Genomic DNA, 18,143 nt, shown 5'->3' on the forward strand with positions numbered 1-18,143 from the left:
ACATTTAGGATTTCTCCAAAATGATAGTGGGAGTGTGTCTTGTCAATTGCAATCAATAGAAAATCTTCGGATAAAAGGTCAATTTGGTCCTTAAATTTGGTTTGGAGACTCAATTAGATGCAAAAGTAAACTATGTGGTTAATTATACACTGAATTAATTTGACAAATTAGATCAACTTGAGAAAATTCTAAATGTGAGACAATAGAAATGATAATGGGTCAGATATTTATGAGTATTTGATTCAACCAAATATTGGGACAAAGTCAAGTTTTAGGAACTAGGTTCATATGAGTTTAAAATTTTCTAATATAAAATAAATATTTTTATAATAATATTTATAAATTTATTTGTATTATATTTAAAATAAACAAAATTAAATATTTTATAGAATTATTAATTTTAAAATATAAATTATTAAGAAGATAAGTGTCATTAATGGCAACACATGGATAACAAGAAGAAAGAGAGCTGTAGTCTTGTGAAGTTGTTGACTGTGAATTGGTATGAACAACAAAGCATGTAAAATCCTGCAGCCATGCTGGTGATTTGTTTAGGTGACTTAAGAGGAATAGAAGGGACAATGGGGAATATAGAAGGAATAGAATCATTGGGAGGAGTAGGAAATATTGAAGACAATGAAGAAGAAGATAATGAAGAGTACAGAGAGACATTTCAAGAAATATAACATATCAAGAGACAAAAACAAATTTATTAGCTAAATTGTATAAAAGATATCCTTTTTGACCAAATGGATAGCATAAAAGAACACACTTAGTGGAATGTAGTTGGAATTTATCTATGTTAACAGATAAAGTGGCAGCAAAATAAAGACTGCCAATAGTCTTCAAATGAGCAAAAACACTTAAAAATCCATGTGGCATTTAGAAAGAAACATTTTCCTAATTTGAGTGAAAGAAATATTCTTTAAATAGAGATGCTTTTTAGCCAAATAGATAACCTAAAAGAACACAATTAGTGGATTGTAGTTGGAATTTATCTATGTTAACAGATAAAGTGGCAGCAAAATAAAGATAGCCAATAGTCTTCAAATGAGCAAAAACACTCAAAATCCTAATGGCATTTGGAAAGAATTTCTTAATTTTAGTGGAAAAAATATTTCTCTTTTCTATAAAAAATAAAACTCTTGTTTTAGTGTTATTTTTAAATTTAGTAGGACTCCTAATCAGATTAGAATTGAAGAAATTAACATTATAAATAAGAAAATGGTGAAAAAGTTATTTGACTTAGTCCATAGAGAGTGGCTTTATCAAAGAAGAGTGGCTTTGCCCATTAATGAGGGGCTCTTGCCCATTACAGTCCCATGAAGGGAAAGAGACTTTGGCCTAAGGTGGTGGAGAAATGAATTTTTGTCCATTGATGAGAGGGTTATTACCCATATAGTTAAAGACAGCTTTGTGGTGTAGAAATTAAAGTAGTAAATATATTTGATTATGTCTAGAGAGAATGAGAGGACTAACCAATATATTTATTATAAGCAGCTATATAGTGCTAGGCGTGAGAGGTATATTACCGAGAAAAAATGTTACATGTATGACTTGAGCATTCCTCCCCTCATAAGGTGCTTGTTGGAGTAGAGTCAAGGGCAGGTCCATTTTATCAACATATTTCAACTTATTATAAATGTCTATTGGGGGATTCAGTCATCCTTTAACTTCAGATTCCTGAATTATATGTTTCAGGTAATGATCCTGTAAAATCAGTCAAAGTTTTGAACTCTACAGGAAGACCAGAAGTATTCTCAACTAAGATATGTAGACCTCGTAGCTCATAAAATGCTGTACTGGTAGTACCGTAGTAGCAGAGTGTGGGGTCTGTATCTAAATTATTGAATCCTTTTGGATAAAGAACTTTTGAAAAAGTAGGAATGGCTTAAGGGACAGGCTAGCAGAAGTGCATGCTCATGTTTTTGCCTAATTATCATACAACAGAAACGATGGTGCCTTTGGAATCAGAGAAATGAATGTTCAGAAGGGACCCCCATCCTGTGAAGCTATGCACAGTTGTTTTTTTAGGACAGGCAGGCCTTATTTAGATTATAGACCTTAATTATTGAGATAGGAATCTGGTGTTCATCTGGTGGCAGACAAACTAAAATAAGCTCCGTTACTTCTGTTTGGTGGGGTAAGGTTTTAAGTGTTGGGTTGATTGTGTGAAGAGCAATGAATAGAATAGGAAGTTGTGAGTCAAAGACTAGTTTAAGGGAGATGAAAAAACAATAGCATTTTTAGGGTTTTCTTTAGCCTACTTTAATCTGGAAAGGAAACTATGTCTCCCAAGTAGAGAAAAAACAATAAGAACAAATATTAGAAATATTTGATAGAAATGGGTTCCAAATGGGCAAGGCTTTCTGCATTAAAAATTCTAATCTATGCAATCTATCCCTTATATTTCAAGGAGGTTATTGCCATGGCCTGAGATTAAATATGAGATACAAAATGACCGATGGAAAATCTTTTAGCCCTCATTTACTAGTTAATAGCTAGGGATTCCTAGGGCTTCTCTGTCTTTTAAGTAACTCTTTCACAGCAAATTGAGCATTTCCAGGACATGGGATTCCTACGGCTTCTCTGTCTTTTAAGTAACTCTTTCACAGCAAATTGAGCATTTCCAGGACAATAGAGTAGCTTTCACCCCCCATTAACAGGTTAAAACTTTTAAGCTTTCTCTTTTGAGAAATGTTGTTCCATGATGAGAATGTCCATTAAACAACAAAAGTTTAGTTTAATCAAATCCATCTATGAGTATAGGTGTACTTAAACCTTCAAGTCTTGGCTCTAATGAAGATATTGCTGGCATGGAAATTATTTTCAGACACATATAGACAATTCTGTCTGCTTACAGAAATTTCAATTGCATCAGCAACTATGATAATTGATTTGAAGATCCAAGAACAGTCCATCTTTGGATCTTAATATTGCATTTTGCAAGTCAAGAAAAAAACAAGTCATCTCTACACAGGTAACCCATTGGGCAACAGACTAAACAGAAAAATTCATACAAGCATAAATGATGGAATTAGCATCTAGCAATCATTCTATAATCTTATCATATTATATATGGACTTTTTAGATAATTTTTTTCATCAAGTCATGTTCAGACCCAAAACTTGGAAAAGCCAAGGAGGCTGTTTTAATCTCTCCTGTCTCAATTGTTCATCAACATCAACACTTGTTTTATTTTCACTCCGGTATCCACCCAACGTGGTAATGTCAGGAACCTGAACGAGCCCCAATTCGCGTCCATCTGATTCTTCTCTTTTTGTATTCATTATCTGACGATGCCTCAAGGAACTTGCCCTGTTTATATGGCTGGATCCAGTGGAAGATGAAGAGAAGCTTGGTCCTGAATCTGATGTTAGTGGTGTCTCCGGGTTCTTCCTCCTTCGGTTATAGTAGCTTGACGGGCCCAGCGTTAGCTCAATCTCACTCTCATCTATAAGCTCTAAGACTCTATTCCTGCATGATGATTCCGCAGCATAGTCTTCAGCTGGCCTTTCCAAGTCTAGTTTCGTTATGGGCTTCTGTTGCATCTCACGAGCATGATTAGTCTGTGCAAAACTAATGCTATTCTTTAAGTTGCATAATTCTTCAGAATGTGTATTAGTCCTGTTGTTGCCAATGTTCCTCATCAGTATCTTCTGGATTCGATAGAGTCGATGAAGTTCATGAACCTGCAACATTATTAATTATTATTGATCTCAAGCTTAGAAGCGATATATATAAATATCAGCCGAACGAGAAAAAATTAAGGCTAAAATTAAAGAAGTACCTGCTCTTTGAATGTTTCTTCATGTTTCAACATGGCCATTCTCATGCATTCCTTGTCATAGGGCCTAAGAAAATTCTCCATTAAGTTCGTTTCTATAGCTTGTTCTTGAGTTAGCCTCTAAATTGTACACTGAATCCTTCCTTTTAAAGAATCTGTTCTCAGAAATGCATCTGGATCACCTTTCCCGATTGGTGTAATATATTTTATCTTCTTCTCATCACTTTTGCATCTGTCAAGGAGAAAAAAGAACAGTGTAATGTTAAGCTTAGGACACCCTTCTGGTTGATGATAGCTATAGATAGATTGCTTACTTACCAAGCAGTGAGATATTAAAGAACATTAATGTCAAACACTATTATGAATGCACGATTACATCAACTATTTCAAGCATAATTTGTCTTCTAGCAGCTTGTTTTTATTCTTACATTCACACTTTTTTTTGGGCCACAAATCATAGTTTCTTCTACAGAAATATCTACCAACACCATCAATAATTCTATGCAATATCCAATTTATATGCTCTTTTACCCAACTTAATTATCCTTCTTATTAGCACTTCAATGGAGCCCTCAGGCCTCAATAATTTCCCTGACGTTTACTTTTCCAAAAAGAAGATGTTATAGATCATAACCCAGACATTGACTTGGAACATTCAGATTAATTATTGGATCCGATAGTCTTTCTTTTGACAAGTCAGTATTATGTAACATTAATGAATAAACCCTTCAAATCAGCAATATAAAATTGAAGGAGTTACAATTTCCTTCATATTTGTTGCAATATTAAATGACTTCTCTGAGATATTCAATGCTAAACTTCTTTTCGATCCAGCAAATGATAAAAAAAAAAAAAAAAAAGATAGAGGAAGAAGAAGAAAATATTTAGTTTTTAATATTGGTAATAATATATAGTTAACCTCTGAAATGCATATGATCAAGATCCAAGAAAATATATATAAAACACTTAGGTTGAAAGACATGCAAAGATCTGGTTAGACATACAGAAGGGAAACTGAAGAAATAAACTTATTAATTTGGACATCAAAAGTTAATTCAAATGCATCATCAAGAATTGGATAATTGAAAAGAAAATGTGTGAACAACGTTCTGGGAAGTAAACTGGATCCTTTTCCAATATTCCCTGCCATATAGAATTCACAAGAAAAAGGTAGAAGAAAAAGGTAAAAGATTGATGATCTTCTGACCTGTAAGAGTTTCATGGGCTGCTGAGAAGATGAAAGCTTATTATGCTCCGAAGATGAAGAGAAGAAGCAAAACCTAAAAAGAAGTCTTTCCAAGAAGGAAAAAGCCAACAGTTTTTAATTGTTGTTGCACAAAGACCCTCTCAGCTGGTGGCAGCCAGAGCTTTGTTTGTTTGAGAGAGAGAGGAAATATAACTTGCCTTCACATTCTCCATCAGTATATACTGCAGAAGAGAGAATAAAATAAAAACTGGAGAATAATTTAAGATTCTTTCTTTCTCACACACACAAAAACCAAAGTGTTGTTGCATCTGGGGTTTGAGGCATGCCAAACAAATCCCAGTGCCTTAGCCAATGCCATTCAAGTTTTGTGAAAGAGATGCCCCAGACAGGCACAGAAGTGCACCTATATAAAATTGGATATAAATATAATATATATTTTTTATATTTTCATAATTTTTGAGGATCACAAGAAACTTACATTGCTCTAGACAATTATCAAGAAAACAGCTTAGGCTGCTAAGGTGAATCACATGCAATCAAGAATTCTATATAACCAGCAACAGTTGTCCCAGTTATCAATACACACATTTATATATTTTTATACGCTAATGCAGATTAATATGAAGGAGATTAAGGTGGCACCTCCTGGCTACGCCGACAATTAGATCTCCACCGTACATTAACTGGGTACCTCTTGTGAACAGTCCAAAAGTTAAAAAGACTGGCCACAGGATCTCTAATCTGAATTATCTCTCACAATGATCACTAAATGTTAAGGATAAATGAGATTTAATTTCTTTTCTTTTTTTTCCCCTGTACAATAATTAAGATGGGGTATTCATCATGCAGTGGCTTGGTGGACTTCCATATTAGCCCTCAGAGTAAATATATGAGATTGGACTAATAGCTTAGGGATGAATAGCTTAAATTGATCTTATAATCTTTTTCTTTTAATGAAATAATAAAAGAAAAAGGAACTAGAAGACCCCAGCACAATGATTAATTGTAGCAGTAATTATATTTATGTATAGGCCATGTGAATGGGAGATGTCAAAAAATCAAATCTGCAAATTATATCGTATATCAAACGGTCCAGATTAATAAATACGAATGATCCAAGGAAATATGGTACACATTAAATGTACTTGCTTATGAATCCCTCATGAAAATTTGTAGGTGGCCACTAGATCTCTTTCTTTCTGTATGGAGAGGGAGAGAAAGACTGAGCTGGTTCTCTTTGTCACTGTTATGTTTGGACCATAAAATTGGATCTGATTACGAATAATGATAGACATATATATATATACACACACAATAAAGAGACAAAATATACTTGAAAAACAAAAAAATAAAATAAATCCATGCTCGTGCTTATCAAGAAATTATGATAACCTTCACATGCATGTAGGCCTTATGTGAGAAAGAACTTGTTTCCTTCCCTCAGTGTTTCTTTCAAAAATCTTAAATAATGCACCACTAGAATTTAGAAGAAAGTGAAGGACCTTAAGAAAGAGTGACATGGAAGCACGCGTTGCCGGTGAGGGGAGGTGCAGCCGTATGGGGAAGTGGGTCCATTGGGGTTGCTGAAAAGGCTGAAGTAGATAGCCATTGGTGGTGGGTGAGGGCTGCCCTGTGGCTACAGGGTACATGGTCCTACCTATTAGGGGAAAGAAAAAAGAAAAAGAAAGAGAAACGATCATCCATTGAAACTGCCAAAGGAGGAAATAAGAACAGTGCCAGAGGAATAGTCACAAAATTTCTGTCCTTTTAACCATAGAAAAGATGACAAGTAAACGTATTTTTCACATTGTTTTGTGTTTTAGAAATTCAAAACAGGACTCGAAATGCCTTCGAGGAATCTTTTTTCTGCCACGTCCATGTCGGTGTGTTCTCCTCCAGCCCCTGGTATAGAATTGATGAAATACTAATTCCTTCAAACACTGACTCTATGAATCGAACATTTGATAGAATTCATAAAATGTAATGTATGTTCACTGTTTATTAAATTTGTTTGAGTATTGATTAATTATAATTTAATAGTATTGAAATTATTATAATTTTATATTTAAATTTATAATAATTAATCAGATTTACCTGGAAAAAAAATAATTATATTGGGTTGGAGGTGAAGATTATGAAATTAAGGAAATGAAGCTGATATTGTCAAATCAAACCAGGTAATTGTAGATAAGTGAAGGAGTTGCATGATAATAAACTAATAAACTATGCAAACTTTCACTAACTTTGAGATATGCATGTCGTTTTCCATAGCAAAATAAAGTCATTTTCTATCGTTTTGAACTAAAAAAAAAGGGAAAATTCGTTAAAAACTGCATTATATACACTTGTAACGTAACAATCACTGCCATTTTATGCATTTCCTCTATGTAATTTCTTAAATTTAATATTTATTTATATTATAAAATATTTTAATTCAATAATATTGAAATCCTCTTATAATAGTTTATAAAGAAATTCCCTTATAATAATTTATAATTGGGTCTTGATTAATTACTCAGCAAGCCATAGCCATGGGAGAAGCGGTAGTAGTAGTGGTGGGTATGTGATGATTTATGTTTTCAAACTCAGAGAAGATCAAGATAGAGTCATGACCACCCTGTCTTGTGAATTATTATTTGCTTTTAAAATTAAATTATACAAAACTATATACACATTGGATTTAATTATTCATAGATTATAGTACTTACCAATAATTATGGTGGATAGTGGAATCTGGAATCTAGGTATTATTTAATGAAGGGAATTATTTATTTTAATTTTCTCAAATTTAGAAAGAAATTTATGTAATAATGTAGTCAGTGGAGAAACACATGGTGCTCAATATCCACATAGCAACTTCTGCAGTGGCCAATTTTAATAATATGAATGAAAAAAAAAATAAAGGAAATAGTTGGCCTTAGGAGTTAGTAAAGCGGCACTTGCTTCTTGCCATGAACTGAATGGGTTAGATATGTTCCCCATTTCTGAAATCATAGATTAATTGAAGCTTGAAATTTGGAAGTTTTCTTATGTGTCTTTGGTGATTTGGAAGTTTAATTTTAGTGTACCTATGCATACCTAACTTCATAACTTTGCTAGATGCATATGCATGTGTGGTGTTTGAGGATAAGATTAGATGAAAATGAAAGCATCTTAAAAGATTGAAAATTTAAAACAAAATTATTAAATTTATATCTTATTATGTATGTGTTTTCTTATTATAGTCTGATTATTTGGCTCAGTAATTGAAAGTATATTATTTATTTAATAAAATCAGTTTGAAATATGTAATTATCTAATCTCTTAAAAAAAAACTATTTTCAAAAATTAGTCATGAGCTAAAAAGGAATTTAGCAAAATGTTATTTATTGGAGAAGTTCAATTTAATTATTTTTAATTTTTTGTTCAATTTAACCTAAAAATTGAAATTTATAAATTAAATTTCTTGATTTTAAGATTAAATTTCTTAATTTTTTTATTTAAACTCAAAAATTAAGAAGTTTAATTTCTTAATTTTCTTAAATTTTGAATTAAATTGAGTTTAAATTAAAATTTTTTAATTTAATTAAATAAAAAATTAAAAATAAATTAAACTGAACTTATCCGATAAGTATACAAGCTAAACTGAACTTTAAGCCAAAAAAAAATTTGTTCTTTTTTTTATTGAAATTAAGAAAAATAAATTAAGAAAAAAAAAAGACCCCTACCCTTCCATGATTTAAGAGCATCCTTCACCAAACAAAGATACACAAAACAAACAAAAAGGTCCACAAGAAAAGACATGGACCATACATCCTCATCACCTCATAAAAATACAATTAAAATAATAAAAATTAAAATTTTAATTACATCATCAAGAAAGAATCATACAGAAAATGTAGCAGCAGCAGCACCATCATGGCTTAGAGGCCAATGTGGACTCAATTTCTCACAACTTTTAGAAGAGCTTGTCATATGCAGATATTATTATCATTATTATTATTTTTGGTTCTCTTTGTCTCCATCCACCACCACCTTCTGTCATCTTCAGCTTAGCCACATAATTTCTTTCTTTTTTTTTATTATTTTGAAATATCATCCCACTCTTATGCTCTCATGTTCCCTTTGAGAAATTTAGATTCTATTATAAGGGTCCATTATCGTTTATAGATCAGAATTTGACATCAGCAAACAGGTAGTATTGTAGTAAATATATATTATCAAATTCAATCTGACTTTGATGGGTGATGTCTCTGGAACTTATGTCACCCACCTAATGAGCTTTCTAAAGATCTGATTTGCAGAAAAGGATCCTCAAACTAATAAAAAATGAAAAAGAAGGGAAAAAAATTTTAGCAATCCAATGCTCAAAGAAGATTTAGAAGTTAATTTTTGTACCTTGAAATGAAAGCATCCTGGCAATTATGGTTCATTATAGCAGGAAGGGAACATTTGCTTTATCACATGGCAGATAAATGCCTTTGCCACCTTTTCATGAGGGGGTAAAATTAGAAATTCAAGAGTAGGAGTCTAAAAATTAATATTAAAAAGAAACCAAATGAAATTTTAATAAAATATAGAGATTAAAATAAAAATATAAAATAATACAAAATATGAATAAAAATACAGAGATTAAAACCAATTTAAAAATATTGGAGGACAAATATTGATTTTTTTATAAAAATATACTGAAATTTATGAGTAAAATTTTAAAATTTAAAAATTTTAGAGGGACAAACATTATTTTTTAAAAATTATACTAAATTTTATGTTTAAAATTTTAATTTTAACAACTTTCTAGGAGGGGCCACGGCCCTCTCGAATATACAGAGTATCGGCCCTGCTTCTCATGATATTGTTCTGTTAATTATTAATATAAAAAATTAAATTATCACATTTACATGAAATTTGCATTGTAAATCTATTTAAATTTTAATTGCCCTAATTCAATTTGATTTGATTTGAATCAATTGATTTTTGGACTTTATTTTTTTTATTTATACTTGATTTTCAAGTTATTTGGTCTGATTTTGATCTTAATTAAACCTAATAATCATTAATTAATGAAATTTAACAGTTTGTATATGTAAAAATACATAAAATATATAAATTTCTCTATAAAAATAAAGCAATTTAAAAATCAATAAAGTAATTTAGTTCGGTTCAATTCAATCAATTTTTTCACTCTAAAACCGAACCAAACCAAAATAATCGAAAATTTTAAAATTCAAAACCAAATCAAATCGAATTACTTTAAAAACCAAACTAAATTACCAAATTAAAGCAGTTCGTGATGTTGTCACGAGAATCTCCAATGGTGTGGATCTGTAAAATAGAAAAGTACTGGATGAGTTAGTTGACCATCACTCCGATGTCTAAGGCAGTATTGAGAATTTTGAGAATAAGAGTAAGGTTGAGAGAATAAAGGTTAAAGCCTCTGTACCTGTCAATCTTCATATATATATAAGTATCAGTTAGACTCCCATTGATATTAAGAGTGTTATGATAGGGGTTGATCCCAAATATCTCAGAATACTTTAATGATAGAGTTCTTGTTGTTGCAAGAGTCATCCTCCTGTTAGGATTCTAACTCATCATGTGAGTATTTTAGAATCCTGTGAGAGGAAGACCTTCCATGTCCAAACGCCCCTTATGCTTGTTGGGGAGTATGATTCATGGGTGAACGTCCTTATACCAACTGGACGGGCGAACATCCTATGGGTTGGACTTGGGTAAGTAGCATCATTAGTACCCCCCATCTTGTCTGAATCTTTAGGTTCGATTCTTCTATCTTTTTCTTTTCATGTGTTTTGCTAGCCTAGACCAATGTCCATCACTTGGAAGATTTATAAACTCTTTGTATGGGTGAGTGAGTTTTTCCTCATATATCGACTGTCAATAATTGCCTTACGCTAGGCAGGTGAGCAAATCATTTAGTGGGATAGGCGAGCAAACGCTATAGTAAAATGGCTGAGCTAATGCCTTAGTGGGATGGGCGAGCAAACACCTTGACGAGTGGGCGACTGAATACCTTATGGTGGGTGGGTGACTAGATACTTTGGCAGATAGGCAACTGAATGCCTTAAGAATAGTTGGCGAGTGTTCGGTCTCTTCAAATAAGCGAATGAACGCCTTAGTTAATTTGGTAGATGGTTATATGCCTTAGGGCAGGCGAGTGAAATTAGCCTGGTAGGTGGTGGATAAATGCCTTAGTTAGGTTGAAAAAGTAAAATTAGCTCAGTAGGCAGATGGATAGATGCCTTAAATAGGGTGTGTGAGTAAAGTTAACCTAGTAGGCAGGCGGATAAACGCCTTTCTTATGACTATGGCAGGCGAGCAAATTCGGCTCGATAGACAAGTGGATAAATGCCTTAGTTAAGGCGAGCAAGTAAATTCGGCTCAGTAGGCAGGCGGATAAACGCCTTTGTTGTGGTAGGTAAGTAAATTCGGCTCAGTAAGCAGGCGGATAAATGCCTTTGTTGTGGTAGGCAAGTAAATTCGGCTCGGTAGGCAAGCGGATAAATGCCTTAGTTAGGGTAGGCGAATAAAGTCAACCCGGTAGACAGGTGGATATACGCCTTTGTTATAGAGGGCGAGTAAACTCGGCCCAGTAGGCAGATGGATAAACGCCTTTGTTATGGTGAGCGAGTAAATTCGGCCTAGTAGGCAAGTGGATAAATGCCTTTGTTATGGTGCACGAGTAAATTTGGCCTATTAAGTAGGTGAATAAATGCCTTAGTTAGGGTAAGCGAGTAAAGTCTATTTATTAGGCATGCGGATAGATGCCTTTGTTATGGTGGGCGAGTAAATTCAGCCCGGTAGGCGGACAGCTAAATACCTTTGTTATGATAGGTGAGTAAATTCGGCTCGGTAGGCAAGCGGATAAATGCTTTAGTCTGCAAACATAATAAGAAGAAAATGAAATACGTTCTTTTAATAGATAAATAAAAATACTACATGGTTTAGTGATGCCTTTATTTAAATAATCAAAGTAATTTTACTGATAAAACTTAAGTTTTTGATGTTCTATGATTTGGGCATTGCCGTCCCCTATCTAGGTAGTTTTGTCACCCAGATGAGACACCATTCTTCTCATCACTTACTATTTTCCTTCAACTTTCTCTATTTATAGCTCACTTTGCTTTTCATTATCTAATCGAATGTATTTTTGTGCACTCTCCATCAATTGGTAGTACGTCCGGGCAGGGTTCTTAATTAAGGAGTCAATAAACTTAACATTGGTGGAACCCTTCTTCAAGGCTTCACAAGTTGTCTCATGGTTCAATTGTTCCACTTGGATGGCTTTCGCATTGAACCGATCAATGTAAATTTGGAGACTTTCCCCATCTTTTTGCCAGACTTTCTGTAGGTTTGAGAAGAGTTTTTTAGGTGGTATGCAAGTGATAAATTTCTTCTTGAATTGACTTGCCAGTTCGTTAAAACTTTGGATGGAGCTTGGTGGGAGATGCTGATACCATTTTTAGGCTATACAAGTTAGGGTTGATGGGAAAACCCTACAAAAAAATGAGATTGTTGACATTCTGGAGGTGCATCATAGTGTGAAAGTTAACAAGGTAACTGTGGGGGTCGGACTTTCCATCATATTTGTCCAAACTTGGCAGCTTAAACTTTACAGGGAATGGCTAAACTAAAATCTCCTTTTACAAAGGAGAATAGTCTCCCACACTAAAATCATCTTCTAAGACTATCTCTTTCAGTACCTTTTCCACTGCCTGGACCAATCTCCAATTAATACCTCTTTTAGCTGATTCAACTTCTGGGTCTTTCTTCTCTCTCTTTTTTGAGTTAGACTTCTGTCCCTCTTTGGCTTGGATTGCAGTATTATTTTTTGGGGCCCTAAAATTATCCCGTTGCATGGCCTAATTTTTTAGGCTCAAATTCTCAATATCCAATTCTTTGATTCATTGCAACATCTTTTCTAGTGTCAACTGTTATACCAGAGCATTAGTCACAACTGTGACACCATTGATGGTGCCATTATCGGTGTATGGTGTTTCCACAATTGGGGATTCTACTGGTGGTGGCGGTGGTGGTGGATCTAAAGCCATGATATGATGGAGATGACAGCAATCACAAGTTAAACATGTAGTGGTTCACCCCACAAATAGCGCCAATAATGTTGTCATAAGAATCTCCATGGGTATGAATTTGCAAAATAAGAAAGCACTGGGTAGGTTAGTTGATCACTGCTCTGATGCTTAAGTCAGTATTGAGAATTTAAAGAATAAGAGTAGGGTTGAGAGAATAAAGGTTGGAGCCTGTGTACCTGTCAATCTTCATATCATCCATTAGACTCCCATTGAGATTAGGAGTGTTACGATAGAGGTTGATCCCAAATATCTTAGAATGCCTTGACGATAGAGTTCTTGTTAATGTAGGAGTTATCCTCTTATTAGGATTCTAACTCATTATGTGAGTATTTCGGAAGCCCATGAGAGAAAGACCTTTCATGTGTGAACGCCCCTTATACCTATTGGGCGAGCATGCTCTGTAGGCAAACATCCTTATACCAGCTGGACAAATGAACGTCCCATGTGTTGGATCCGGGCAAATAGTATTAATTCAATTTAATTTATTTAGTTCAAACCAAATAGTGCTCACCCCTACACAGCATCCATTTATAAATTTCTCTCATGTCTCATGCCTTAGCTTATCCGTCTATCAAATATGTATATATATGGGTCTTACGAAACATGCATTTAAATATGACTACAATTTTATTTTATTTTAGTTTTTAAACTTTTACATATTGATCATTTCTTAGGTTATTAAATTTACATATGCATATATTCTTTAATTTTAATTATATTTATAACTTTAACTAGTGCATCTCATTAAGAGACTTAATACATTTAAATATTGTATTATTTTATAATTATATTTTTCAAAATTATTTAATTTTTATTTATATATTTTAATAATAAATTGTAAAAAATATATTTTAATAATAAAATAAATAATATAATAAATTAATAATTATATATTCATTTTAATAATAAAATGAATTATAAAATATATATTTTTATTAGCTATTTTATATATCAATAATAATAATTAAATATAATTTTATCAAATATTTAATTATCTACTATTATTAATTATTGACTATAATCATCTACTAATAATAATAACTATTAACTATCAGCTATATTTAAAATGTGAGACAAAAAAATGATTAGCACCCATTTGTCTAGAATAGAAATTTAATATTCAAATTTCTCTCCCTCAATTGTTTACAAAAATAAACCAAGCATAGAATTTTAATAGAACACACAATATGATGTGTTTGAATTAATAATCATATATTATCTTTTATCTAAAAAAGGGAAAATACTTTGAGTTTTAAGGGTTTTTTTAAATTTTTTTTTATAAACAAAAAAAGGCAACCTGGGTGTGGCCTGTGGGCTTGGTTGGGAATTGGATGCAGAATTATGCTATGAACCCAATTGAGCTGCGCAGTAATGGCCTAATCTTTGGGCCTCGGGGAGGTTTTTCTTATCTTTTACCTGGGCGATGTTTCAGTACATTGTTTATGCTCCCCAAATAATAGGTCTGCACATTGGTGAAATTATATGTTACCCTATTGTTTCCTGTAAGATAATTTATATGAAATGGTTATATATATATATATATATATATATATATATATATATATATATATATATATATATATATATCTAAAATTAAACTTCAATAAAAATTAAAAAAAAAATGATAATATAAGCTTGCAGGAATATTTCTTCTGAATAAAAGTTGATAGCAACATCTGAACCACCTAGATCAAGAACCGTTCTTTATCAACATTCATTCAAAATCAAGCATTTCCTTGGTCCAGCTGCGTTTAGTTATTCAAACAATACACCAAACGTCAAGCCCCTCTAGAGTGGCCCACTTAATCAGCACTTGGCAAAAGTTAAACCAGAGGTTTTCTTAATTATCTCTGTGGCTCAGTGTTGCCTTTTTTTGGCCCTTAAAACTGGCAGATGGTTTCCTACTTAACCAAAGCCTTCCCTGGATTGTCTTCTATATATGGTTCAACTTCCCGCCAAATTAGCCTTCATCATAATTACAATGAAGAGAATGTCAAACCTAATTAGCCTTTATTTACAGGATTAATTAAAATTAGTATTTATAATTCTCTAAAAAAGTATCTATAATTAGAATATCATTTTATAAACTTCTAAAAAGAAAAATAATATCTTTAATTTAAGAAAATCCTTGTAAATTCCAACTATTAAATATATCTTAAACATATATGTAAATATTATTATAATTATTTTTATATATATGTTTAAATAAATATTATAATTATTATAATCACACAAATGACTTTCATATTTAATTTTTAAAGAGTATGATGGTTTTCCCACCATTTTCTTTTCTCATGAATTACCAATCTTACATAGTTATTACTAAATTGAAGCTAATCAATATTATAATATATCAGTATTAACTAGGGATACTTTTATGATTTTTTAGTTTTTATTTATTAATGAGAAATTACTGCAATAGAGATATAGAGAAATAGAGAGTGAGATAGAAGGGAAGAGAGAAAAAGATATGGAGATAGTAGAGGAAATAGAGAGTGAGAAACAAAGAGAGAAGAAAGGTCAATATTTAAATAATTTTTATTTTTCAAAGAGATGCTTAGCATGATAATTAAAAAAAAAAATCTAGCAAAGATATGTTTAAAGGACTTTATTATTTATAAATATTAATGTCCAGAGAGATTTATGTTACAAATTAAAATTTATAAATAATGATATTATAAGAGCTAAAATTGAAAGGTGACAAGTGAAATTTACGCAAAAAAAATGTACATTTATTGAATTTCCTAATGTAAGGGAAATAACATAATTTATGTATTTAATAAATATGTATGCATTATAATAATAATTAATGTATGTGAAATTCAATTTTAGTTTTCATTTTGATTATCAATTTGTCGTGGAAAAAATGACATTGTTTTCCTTATCTTTATTACATATCATTATTATATACGATCATATACATTAGCTCTTAATCGCGTTGTTAATTATATGATTTAATTGAATAAATATAAAAAATATAGAGTTTAATTGATAATTTTTTTAATTTTAAATAAATTTATAAAAATTTTAATTTTTTTTTTATAATTTCCCATATAAAAATCGAATTGAAATCGGTAAATGATTCTACAGTCCCAAATCAGCTCATAATTATTGGAAGAGTGCAGCTTTCATTCCTCCATTTTAAATTGGATAAGACTAAAATTAAAGAATTGGATTTAATCTATGATTTTTTTTTTTATAAAAAAAAAATATTTTAAAAAATTATTTCAATCATTGAATTGCCTCACTGTGAATCAAAACAAAACAAAACTATAGACACCCTTCAATTACAATCAAAATCTCTTATCATGTGCATGTTCTTTCTTGGGCCAGAATCAGCACGTCGCCATCTTAATTATTACCAAATGATAGAGAATAAAATATTTTTTTTTTAAATCATTTTGTCTTTAGATGATGATTTATGGATGTTAGTTATAAATAAAGAAAAGAAAGACAAAAGAGATGGATAGATTATGGATATTATCACCTTAGTTAACAGTCTGATAAGTAATTAAAATATCTGAAAAGAATAAAAAATTCAGCTGAAATTCTTATTTTTATTTATTTTTTCAATAATTAATAAATTCTCAAAAAGGATTATTAATACAATTTAATTAGTATTTATTCTTGAAAGGAAGGTGTAGATGTAAATTCAAAATTCACATGCATAATTGAGAAACGTATGAAATTAGGAGTCTGTGAAATTTATAATTTAATTGATTAAATTCCAAGAGACAAGTTGATGTGTCTTCTCTGGTCCATTCAAGACCACTGCGTATTACCTAACAAAGGACGCAGCAAACACATCTTAGAAAAGTCTTAATTTTTTTTTTTGTTTTTACTTGCGAAAAAATAAGACTCTTCTGATGTGAAAATCATTATGCTATTCACGATTGTCGTTTTTGATTTAATTTAATTTTATAAGAAAATACAACTATCAAATCTAAGATAATTTCAAAATATTGAGATATAAATAATTCGTAAATGATTAATTTTAAAATTAAATAAGTTATTAACAGAGATAATACTTATTAAAAATATTTTACTTTTTAATAAATTAATTTTACATGAGCAAAATTAGTTCTATTCTAATGAGCTCGAGAGAACTGTGCAATATGAAAAATAAAAAATCATAAAGATTACGTACATTACCACGCAACGCAATCATATTCCTTTCCTATCATCTATGCTTTAATTTAATATATTGGCCCCTCGCTTGACTTGTCCAATCTGCTAGCTTGGTGAGCCCTTCTCTCGTATCTCTTGTTTTACAATAAGACAACCTTTCACCTCTTTGATTAATCCCCTCTATTAATTATTCAAGAATTGAAGTTTTCCCATTTTTTTTCTCTCATGAGAAATAATTATACTCATTCCATGTGCTTAGTACTTTTAATTACTCTTCTCCTCTCATACATAGTTCTTGCTTTTACTCTCACTCTTCATTAGATATGACAAATATATTATCTAATTTTAATCACTTAATATTTTATGTTTTTATTTTTATCTCTATATTTTTATCAATTTGATATCTAAAATAGAATTTTTAATTTCTCCTCAAAATAAATCCTCTTTGATGGCACCAATTGTACTATTTTAGTGCATGATTATGACAAGGATAAAAATAACATTAATATTAATTATATGAATTTTTCTTATTTAAATTCGATCTGCTATGAATCTAATATATAAAATATACAGTGAGACCATCTATTAAATACATAAATTTCACATATTTATATATTAAATTTATTATAGATAAATTCTAGCCATGACTAATTCTAACTCCTAAGTCAAATTTCCTATTAATTTTCCCTTGTCCAATTTGGATACATAAAAGTGAATTTAATGCCCATTGATTTTTCACAAGACGCCTTTTTAGTTTGTTCATGCATGTCCATCACGAAATCAATGTGAATTGTCGTTCTCTTAATTTCTTTCTATTTTCTTTTAAATAATATTCATATAATTATATATTGGAAACACTACTCTTCCATTATTTGAAAACTTTTCAACTCAGTCCTAATAGAAAAATCAAATCCTAATAAATAATTGACGT

The 18,143-nt window shown here is 31.2% G+C and overlaps 1 protein-coding gene across 3 annotated transcripts; it reads right to left on the minus strand.

Moving 5' to 3' along the window:
- Positions 1-2,857: 2,857 nt before the first annotated feature.
- Positions 2,858-5,610, minus strand: LOC110665128 (uncharacterized). Of its 3 annotated transcripts, XM_058150215.1 has the most exons (4): positions 5,473-5,610; positions 4,995-5,215; positions 3,791-4,019; positions 2,858-3,692 (listed from the first exon to the last, which is right to left on the minus strand). In XM_058150215.1, exons 3-4 carry the CDS (start codon positions 3,869-3,871, stop codon positions 3,105-3,107), a joined length of 669 nt encoding a protein of 222 aa, XP_058006198.1. In that variant the 5' UTR covers positions 3,872-4,019; positions 4,995-5,215; positions 5,473-5,610; the 3' UTR covers positions 2,858-3,104. The 3 variants fall into 3 exon arrangements, with proteins under 3 accessions (XP_058006198.1, XP_021680813.2, XP_058006199.1); XM_021825121.2 differs by lacking the exon at positions 5,473-5,610 and having other exon boundaries at positions 4,995-5,387; XM_058150216.1 differs by lacking the exons at positions 4,995-5,215; positions 5,473-5,610 and having other exon boundaries at positions 3,791-4,954.
- Between the last annotated feature and the right edge of the window lie 12,533 nt (positions 5,611-18,143).

This window comes from Hevea brasiliensis, chromosome 7 (genome assembly GCF_030052815.1).
Source record: "Hevea brasiliensis isolate MT/VB/25A 57/8 chromosome 7, ASM3005281v1, whole genome shotgun sequence".
Taxonomy (NCBI): Eukaryota; Viridiplantae; Streptophyta; class Magnoliopsida; order Malpighiales; family Euphorbiaceae; genus Hevea; species Hevea brasiliensis.